The sequence below is a fragment of the Panthera pardus genome, unplaced genomic scaffold (genome assembly GCF_024362965.1).
Source record: "Panthera pardus isolate Hobbes unplaced genomic scaffold, ASM2436296v1 HiC_scaffold_24, whole genome shotgun sequence".
NCBI classification, from domain to species: Eukaryota; Metazoa; Chordata; class Mammalia; order Carnivora; family Felidae; genus Panthera; species Panthera pardus.
In genome coordinates, this window is record NW_026526810.1 from 62,518,735 (window position 1) to 62,529,076 (window position 10,342).

Genomic DNA, 10,342 nt, shown 5'->3' on the forward strand with positions numbered 1-10,342 from the left:
TTAGAAAACAGAATTTATTGATTTTGATTTACTCAGTCACATTTTATTTATTAAATCCATTAGTTTGCTATGAGATATATTTATCAATTGTTTGAGGTATGTCATCATAATTGAGAATAAATACAATTAATAAGTTCCAGAAAATGGTATTTGAATGTTAAGTTTATTCCTGCAAATTAGCTCAGTTTTCTCTTCTCTCTCTTCTCAATGGAAGTAAGTAAAGTCAACTTATTTTCTGTGGTTAGCAACATAAAGTCACCTGTGACTTCACAATCAATTTCTACTGGTGGACCTTGTTGAAGTATCTCCCCAAATAGTTCTTATCATAGTAATGATGACAGACATGTAACTTTCAGTGTCCTTGGTAAGCCTGCATCATGTGATATCTAGATCTGCTTCATTCATTATTAGATACCAGTAGGATCCATAATCTGCTTGCCCAGTCTTCTCATGGCCACTCTCATGTCTTTGTTTCTTAATGTATAGATGGCAGGATTCAAGACGGGGGTGATAGCGAAGTTGGTAATGAACAAATACTTATCCAGTGATGATGTAGGGAAAGGCCACACATAGAGAAACATGCATGGCATAAAAAACAAAATCACTACAGTGATGTGAGCTGACAATGTGACAAATGCTTTGGACAAGTCCCCTGAAGAACGTTTCCAGACAGTGACCAAAATGAAGATATAGGATATAATTAAGGAGAAGAAAGTAGCCATGGATATAAACCCACTGTTGGCAATGATTACAAACTCTAGCTTGTAAGTGTCTACACAAGCAAGTTTCATGACGCGAGGAAAATCACAGTAAAAACTATCTACTTCATTAGGGCCACAAAAGGGCAGGTTTATGACAAAAACAAACTGAGATACAGCATGGATTATCCCCACTATCCAGGCAGCCACTACAAAGGAGACACACGTTTTGGGGCTCATGATGGTCAGGTAGTGGAGAGGTTTACAGATTGCGGTGTACCGGTCATATGCCATGGCTATGAGCAGCACCATCTCAACTCCACCCATGACATGAATAAAAAATATCTGTATCATGCATTTTGGAAAGGAAATGATGTTGCAGTCAGTGAAAAGATCAGAGATTGTTTTGGGCACTGTGGTAGAGGACAGACCTAGATCAAGAAGAGAGAGGTTGGCCAATAGGAAGTACATGGGGGTGTGTAAATGAGAGTCAATTATTACTGTGAACACAATGAAGAGGTTTCCCAGGATAATTCCCATGTAGAACACAGAGAAGAACCCAAAGAGAAAAAGGTGCATCTCCCATGAATTTGAAAGACCAATCAATACAAATTCAGATACCACAGAGTCATTTGGTCCATCCATTGGCTCAATCAGTAGAGAAGACGCTGAAGTATTCTGAAGGTAGAAAATAAGGAAGAATTGAGAAATATAGGTATTTCACATTGATATGTTTTTGCCCCTCAGTGATTTTGTGGGAAATACGTTACAAGTGTCAAATTTTGAAGTTAGAACACATACAGAAAGGGCAGGTTAAAGGAAAATAAATAAATAGAATGAGATAATCAAAAGTTAGGCTAGAGTGTCAAGGAAGGAAGTCATGTGGGACTATATCAGGTAAATGGAGGAATTAGGAACAGAGAGTAACATCTCCTGGTAGAGAGTTTCTTTACCATGCTCATTGTGCAATAGTTTAGGCTTCTTCAGTCTTCTCCGTATACATTCAAGAAAACATTGTACATGTCATAAATAGCCATAATTTGAATCTTCAAACTCTTAATCATATTTGTGCACACATACTGTAGCAGAATGTACTCTCTGATTATTCTTTTATTTCTTACCTGTGAAATCTCAGGCATTAATCATTCATGGAATAGTGACCAGCCAATGAGTGAAAGAGTGTTGAATATTAGGGCAATCATAGCTTAAAATGAAAAAGGCTTGTCCTCTGATAGTTTCCAATATTGTGGTTGCAATATTGCAGCCAGTTAATTGCAAAGAGTTAAAATGTACTTTAAATCAGTGAAACTCTAAACCCTGGACTGTCAGCAGACTCAGGAAAAGGCTTTTCAGTACTTTTCTAGGATTGGGAGAGACTTTGTGCTTTTGAAAAGTCTGTTTTAGGATTAAGGAGTGGCAATTCAAATACGAAACTGAGAAATAATGGCGTTTTCACTGAAGCAAAATATTATGATACACTAAGAGCATGTAAAAATTACAAGACCCCAAAAAGTCATTAAAGGTAAAGGTCATGAGAGCTTATCTTCAAATATTTGAAGCTTAGTTCAGCTAAAATGCTATTTGAAGGTGAGTAAAATGGCTACCAACAACTTTTTCAGGGGGAGTATCTGTTATCACTTTGAATAAGTAGAAAGGTTGAAGATGTGTATGTATATTATATACTTGGGTCCATTCATTATTTAACCTAAAGTGAAAAAGGTACATTTAAAAGATATAATAGGGGCGCCTGGGTGGCTCAGTCGGTTGGGCGGCCGACTTCCGCTCAGGTCATGATCTCGGGTTCGTGAGTTTGAGCCCCGCCTGGGGCTCTGTGCTGACAGCTCAGAGCCTGGAGCCTGTTTCGGATCCTGTGTCTCCCTCTCTCTGACCCTCCCCCATTCATGCTCTGTCTCTGTCTCTATCTCAAAAATAAATAAACGTTAAAAAAAAATTAAAAAAAATAAAAGATATAATAGGATATGAGATATGCAGGAAGGGGAATTTCTAGAACTAATAACAACATGAGTGTGGCCATTATAAATGATGCAAATTTAGATTTATTGAAATCTCCACTAACTTACTAAGTAACAGAAATTGGTTACAAAAGAATATATGTTATGCAATAAAAATTATGTAAAGGAAGAAACAGACCTATAAATATAGAGAAGAACATGGTAGTTGCCTGAGGGGAGGGGGTTTGGGAGATGGGAAAAATGAGGTTAAGTTTAAGGTTAAATGGAGGGAGTGGAGTATGCATATATGTGATAGTTAGAAGTAGATTAATTATTTTTATCACTATTATTTTGGTACTAGTTTTATAGTTTTACTTGTCTTTGTTAAACCAACATTTCTCAGTCAATAAATGACAATTTCTGGCTGTACTATGAAGAAAACCTTGGTGTTTTACACTTAATTTTAACCAGAAGTTTACAATGCTTTCTTGTTTAAAGAAAATTAATATGTGTGAATGAGTTTTGGGTCAAGGAATACAAATGATTGGTAACTGAATGGCATTTTACAGAATACCGGTGTGTTTGCTATTTCAAGAACAGGAAAGCACTATTATAAGCCACTCTACTTTGCCCACTGAAATTTATGGTTCCTAATATTTCTTTATAGTTGCTAAAACATATTAAAGACTGATGAAATCTGTCTAAACAGAAAAGCTAAAAATGTGTAGTGAAAACAGACTTACCAGTAACCCTGCACAATACTATGTTGTGATCACCCTGCTTTTTCTTTCCATTCCTTTTCCTTTCCTTTTCCCTTTTCTTTCCTTTTACTTCCTCTCCTTTCCTTTCCTTTGTTCTTTTCTTTCCTTTTTCTTTTCTTTCCTTCCCTTTTCTTTCTGTCTTTCCTTCTTTCTAATTTGAGTATAGTTGACATACAATGCTACCATAGTTTTAGGTGTACAACTTAGTGATTTGACAAGTTTATATGTTGTGCTATGTTTACCACAACTATAGCTATCATCTAAAGAGGACCCCATCTTTTGTTCAAGACTTATGAGGAATTAGTTCTCACATTTAGTTTATCCTGAAATACTGAGTTCATGCTCAGAGCATGGGGAGAGTTAATTCAAACCTGTTAAAAAAATTAGTTCTTTTTCTTTCTTCAAGAACTTAAAGAATCAGAAATTCTCTGAAAGCAGAGTCCCCTAAGAGTTGGTTGCTATCCTTGCCAGATATTTTGGCTTTAACATTCAGAACATAGGAGGGAAATTTTTCAAGTAGGTGATACAGAAAATCAGATAGAATTTAAGTCTTTTGACTTTAGTGATTGAATATTCCCTCTCCTCTAAGAGGAATTATAACTATCCTAAGACTGAAAACACAGGAAGCAAAGCTGTTTAAAATTCATTTTGCCAATCCATATTCATGAATTTGTCTTTTAATCTTTACTCTTAACCATCTGAGATTGCTTCTAATAGCAGTTCTCTTCAGAACTGATGGAAACCAGTTCTACTAAGTCATACTCATTCTTATCATTCTCCCTTTAATTCTTGACTCAGTCATTGGCTCACATCATCAAATGCTTTATCAGATATGCCAAGTGGAGGGAACTGACTCACCCCAGCATTCCCTGTATGAGGGCAGAGAATCATTTCCATTGATGTAATCTCTTAGGAGAATGGGTGGGAATTGGGTGGGCAAGATATACTTGAATATATTTGGTCCCCACAGTGAGAAATGTGAAGTATCACATAAAATGATGAAGAAAGTGGTGACAGATCAAAGATCCTTAAGATACTAAACCAGCAAAGGGACATCATAAATGTCAGTCATTTCAGATATTTCTGAAGTATCTTCAGGCATAATATGGTTTTGTATATATTTTGATTAAAATAGAACAGTGTTCAAAGCATTAGAATAACTAGAGACAGGAGGAAAATATGCAAGTAGAAAAGAAAAACGTGAAATCAAAGTATAAGAGAGAGATTTCTGTGGTATTGTTCAATATTAGGAATATTTTTCTAACTTACCTGTTCTGTTCTAGAGTGTGCAGCAGCATTTGTAGAAACTCAATAATTTTGATTTCTGCTTTGTAGTATAATCACCTCTCAGACAAAATGTGTTTCTTTCCAGTGAAAATACAGTTCATTTAGTAGCAGTAGGTGTTAGTGACCTACTGATGTTTCTGAGATTTCTAATAACAAACCTTTTATTGATTTCTCCCGGGAATGATGGCTATGCTTATGTTAATTGGCTCAAGAGAAAAATAGGAGAGTTATTTGGAGATGGGAGGTAAGGGAGGATAGAAGATGTTAGAATATCTCTTGTATATTACACAATGTCCTGGGTGTGTGAGTGATAACTCATTTAAGACAAGATACGTGGAAATATGAGCTTACTTAGATTTACTGAGTTGGAAAGAGTGAGAAGTTTCCCACAATTGTTGCAGATGCCCTCATTTACGGAGTGGGAGAGAGTGAACCCTATGTATCAATATTTTTTTTTTCCAGAAAAAGCAAGATGCTTTATGCAAGGGGGGCATTCCCATCAGCATTTGTGATTTGTCCCCATTTAACATTTTTTATCTATTAACTATTCCAAAATTCATCACAAAGTGCGTGAAATGAGGGAATAAAAAAATATCTTTATGTAGCTTTTCTTTCCTTAAAACATACTGAATCTGACTGGACATAAGGCTTATGAGATCATGCTAAATTGTTGGACAAATAAAAAGCTTAAAAATGTTATTCTAGAGTAAGTGTTGGCAAATTATGGCCCATGGGTCAAATTTGGACCACTGCCTCTTCCTTAATTTATTGGAACATAGACATAACCATTTGTTTATGTATTATCTATGGCATTTTGAGCTATAAAAAGCAGTCAAATACTTGTAGTAGACACTATATGGCCCACAAAGTCTTTGGCCTGTTACATAAGAAGTTTGATGATCTCACCCTACATTAAGCAAGTTAGGCAGAATATGGTACAGTAGAAGAATCATTCACATCAATCTTCATCATCTTCATATATATTCAAGATGAAGGTTGCAAACTAAGTTAGTTGAAGTCCTGTATGTAGATCATTCCCCATACTCAGGGCTGAGTACATACTTGTGGGGCCAAATGTGAAGTGAATATGTAGGGGTTTTGGTTAACAAAATTATTAAGACTCCAGCCTTTCTCATACCCTTCCAAGAAATTAAAGAGAAAGGAACATTCCCAAACACATTCTAAGAGGTCAGCATAATTCTGATACCTATAATACTAGAAAAGTACAGGTCAATATATCTGATGAATATAGATGGAAAAATTTTGAACTAAATACTAGCAAACCAAATTCAGTATCACATTAAAAGGATCATTTACCATGATCAAGTTGGATTTATCCCTGGGATGCAAAAGGATGATGCAACATAGGCAAGTCAATCAATATGATAAATCACATTAATAGAATGAAAGAAGATAATCATATGATCACCTCAAGAGACCTAGAAAAAGCAGCTGACAAAAGTCAACACCAAATTTATGACGTTCTGTTTTTACTTCTCCCAGTCTGGTCCACACTTAGATATAGATGATGATGAGATGTAAAGAGTTATCTGAGAACCTGTGAGATCTCAAACTCATCTGAAGTTTCATCTCAATTTATTACATTTTTATTGTTTTTTAATTTAAAATTTAGTTAACATACAGTGCAATATTGGTTTCAGGAGTAGAATTCAGTGATTCATCACTTACATACAACACCCAGGGCTCATCACAAGTGCTCTCTTTAGTATGCATCACCCACCTAGCTCATCTTCCACCCACCTCCCTGCATCCGTTGTTCTCTATCATTAACCATCTCTTATGGTTTATTTCCCTCCCTGCTCTCCCCACCACTTCCCATATGTTCATCTGTTTTGTTTCTTAAATTCCACATATGAGTGAAATCATATGGTATTTGTCTTTCTCTGATTGACTTATTTCACATAGCATAATTGGTCTAGCTAACTCCATCCACGTTTCAAATGGCAAGATTTCATTCTTTTTGATTGCTGAGTTTATATCTCACCTTCTTTATCCAGTCGCCAGTCAATGGGCATTGGGCTCTCTCCACACATTGGCTATTGTTGATAATCCTACTATAACCATTGGGGTGCGTATACCCTTTTGAATCTGTATTTTTGTATCCTGTGGGTAAATACCTAATAGTACAATACCTAATAGTACAATTACTGGATTGTAGGGTATTTCTCTTTTTAGTTTTTTGAGGAACCTCCATACTGTTCTCCAAAGTAGCTGTACTAGTTTGCATTCCCACCAGTATTGCAAGAGGTTTACCCCTTCTCTACATCCTTCCCAACACCTGTTGTTTCTTGTGTTGTTAATTTTGGCCATTCTGACAGGTGTGAGGTGGTATCTAATTATGGTTTTGATTTGTATTTCCCTGATGATGAGTGATGTTGAGCATCTTTTCATGTGTCTGTTAGCCAACTGGAAGTCTTCTTTGGAAAAGTGTCTATTCATGTCTTCTACCCATTTCTTAACTGGGTTGTTTGTTTTTTGGGTGTTGATTTTGATAAGTTCTTTATGGATTTTGGATACTAACCCTTCATCAGATTTTTCATTTGCAAATATCTTCTCCCATTATAGACTGCCTTTTAGTTTTGATTGTTTCCTTTGTTGTGAACCTTTTTACCTTAACGAAGTCCCAATAGTTCCTGTTTGTTTTTGTTTCCCTTGTCTTTGGCAGTGTATCTAGTAAGAAAGTGCTATGGCTGAGGTCAAAGAGGTTGCTGCCTGTTTTCTCCTCTAGGGTTTTGATGACTTCCTGTGTCACATTTAGGTCTTTCATCCATTTGGAATTTATTTTTTTGTATGGTATAAGTATGGTTTTATTCTTCTCCATGTTGCTGCCCAGTGTTTCCAACACTATTGTTGAAGAGACTGTCTTTTTTAACTGAATATTCATTCCTGCTTTGTCAAAGATGAGTTAACCATATAGTTGTGGGTCCATTTCTATGTTCTCTATTCTGTTCCATTGACCTATGTGTCTGTTTTTGTGTTAGCACCATACTGTCTTGATGACTACAGCTTTGTAATATACCTTGAAGTGTGAAATTGTAATGACTTCAGCTTTGCTTTTCTTTTTTAGGATTGTTTTGGTTATTCAGGGTTTTTGTGGTTCCATGCAAATTTTAGGATTGCTTTTCCTAGCTCTCTGAAGAATGCTGGTGGTTTTTTGATAGGGATTGCATTAAGTGTGTAGATTGCTTTGGATGGTATCGATATTTTAACAATGTGTTTTCTTCCAGTCCATGAGCATGGAATGCTTTTCTATTTCTTTGTGTCCTCTTCAGTTTCTTTCATAAACGTTCTTAAGTTTTCAGAGTACAGATCTTTTACCTCTTTAGTTAGGTTTATTCCTAGGTAACGTTGTTTTTAGTACAAATGTAAATGAGATCAATACCTTGATTTCTTTTTCTGCTGCTTAGTTATTGGTTTATAGAAATGCAACATGTTTCTTTTTTCTTTATTTTTTAAAATTTACATCCAAGTTAGTTAGCACATAGTGCAACAATAATTTCAGGAGTAGATTCCTTAATGTCCCTTACTCTTTTAGCCCATCCCCCTACCTACAACCCTTCCAGTAACCCTCTGTTTATTCTCTATATTTAAGAGTCTCTTATGTTTTGTCCCCCTCCCTGTTTTTATATTATGTTTGCTTCCCTTCACTTATGTTCATCTGTTTTGTCTCTTAAAGTCCTCATGTGAGTGAAGTCATAATATTTGTCTTTTTCTGACTAATTTCGCTTAGCCTAATACCCTCTGGTTCTATCCACATAGTTGCAAATGGCAAGATTTCATTCTTTTTGATTGCCAAGAAATATTCCATTGCATATATATATGCCACATTTTCTTTATCCATTCATCCATCGATGGACAGTTGGGCTCTTTCCATACTTTGGCTATTGTTGATAGTGCTGCTATAAACATTGGGGTGCATGTGTCTCTTGGAAACAGCATACCTGTATCCCTTGGATAAATACCTAGTAGTGCAATTGCTGGGTCGTAGGGTAGTTCTATTTTTAATTTTTAGAGGAACCTCCACACTCTTTTCCAGAGTGGCTGCACCAGTTTGCATTCCCACCAGCAATGCAAAAGAGATCCTCTTTCTCCGCATCCTTGCCAACATCTGTTGTTGCCTGTGGTGTTAATATTAACCATTCTGATAGGTGTGAGGTGGTATCTCATTGCGGTTTTGATTTGAATTTCCCTGATGATGAGTGACATTGAGCATATTTTCATGTTTCGGTTGGCCATCTGGATGTCTTCTTTGGAGAAGTGTCTATTCATGTCTTTTACCCATTTCTTCACTGGATTGTTTTTTGGGTGTTGAGTTTGATAAGTTCTTTATAGATTTTGGATCTAACCCTTTATCTGATATGTTATTTGAAATATCTTCTCCCATTCTGTCAGTTGACTTTTAAACTGTCAGTTGTCAGTTTTTCTGATTGTTTCCTTCGCTGTGCAGAAGCTTTTTATTTTGATGAGGTCCCAGTAGTTCATTTTTGCTTTTGTTTCCTGTGCCTCTGGAGACGTGTTGAGTTAGAAGTTGCTGCGGCCAAGATCAAAGAGGTTTTTGCCTGCTTTCTCCTCAAGGATTTTGATAGTTTCCTGTCGTACATTGAGGTCTTTCATCCATTTTGAGTTTATTTTTGTGTATGGTGTCAGAAAGTGGTCCAGGTTCATTCTTCTGCATGTCGCTGTCCAGTTTTCCCAGCACCACTTGCTGAAGAGACTGTCTTTATTCCGTTGGATTTTCTTTCCTGCTTTGTCAAAGATTAGTTGGCCATACCTTTGTGGGTCCATTTCTGGGTTCTGTACTCTGTTCCATTGATCTGAGTGTCTGTTTTTTGTGCCAGTACCAAACTGTCTTGATGATTACAGCTTTGTAATACAGTTTGAAGTACAGAATTGTGATGCCCCAGCTTTGTTTTTCTTTTTCAGGATTGCTTTGGCTATTTGGGGTCTTTTCTGGTTCCATAAAAATTTGAGGATTGTTTGTTGCAGCTCTGTGAAGAATGCTGGTGTTGTTTTGATAGGGATTACATTGAATATGTAGATTGCTTTGGGTAATATTGACATTTTAGCATTATTTGTTTTTCCTATCTAGGAGCATGGAATCTTTTTCCATTTTTTGGTGGCTTCTTCAATTTCTTTCATAAGCTTTCTATAGTTTCCAGTGTATAGATTTTTAACTTCTTTGGTGAGACTTATTTCTAGGTATTTTATGGTTTTCGGTGCAATTGTAAATGGGATCAATTCCTTGATTTCTCTTTCTGTTGCCTCGTTGGTGTATAGGAATGCAACTGATTTCTTTGGATTGATTTTATATCCTGTGACTTTGCTGAATTCATGGGTCAGTTCTAACAGTTTTTGGTGGAATCTTTTGGGTTTTCCATATAGAGTATCATGTCATATGTGAAGAGTGAAAGTTTGACCTCCTCCCGGCCTTTTATTTCTTTGTGTTTTCTGATTGCTGAGGCTAAAAATTCCAATAGTATGTTGAATAGCACTGGCGAGAGAGGACATCCCTGTCTTGTTCCTGACCTTAGGGAGAAAGCTCTCAGTTTTTCCCCCTTGAAGATGATATTAGCATTGGGTCTTTCATACATGGCTTTTATGATCTTGAGGTATGATCCATCTC

The 10,342-nt window shown here is 36.3% G+C and overlaps 1 protein-coding gene across 1 annotated transcript; it reads right to left on the reverse strand.

Annotated features, from left to right (window-relative positions):
- Window positions 1-407: 407 nt before the first annotated feature.
- On the reverse strand, window positions 408-1,346 carry LOC109255605 (olfactory receptor 4F6-like). The gene has a single exon (XM_019430436.2). It carries the CDS (start codon window positions 1,341-1,343, stop codon window positions 408-410), a length of 936 nt encoding a protein of 311 aa, XP_019285981.2. The 5' UTR covers window positions 1,344-1,346.
- Between the last annotated feature and the right edge of the window lie 8,996 nt (window positions 1,347-10,342).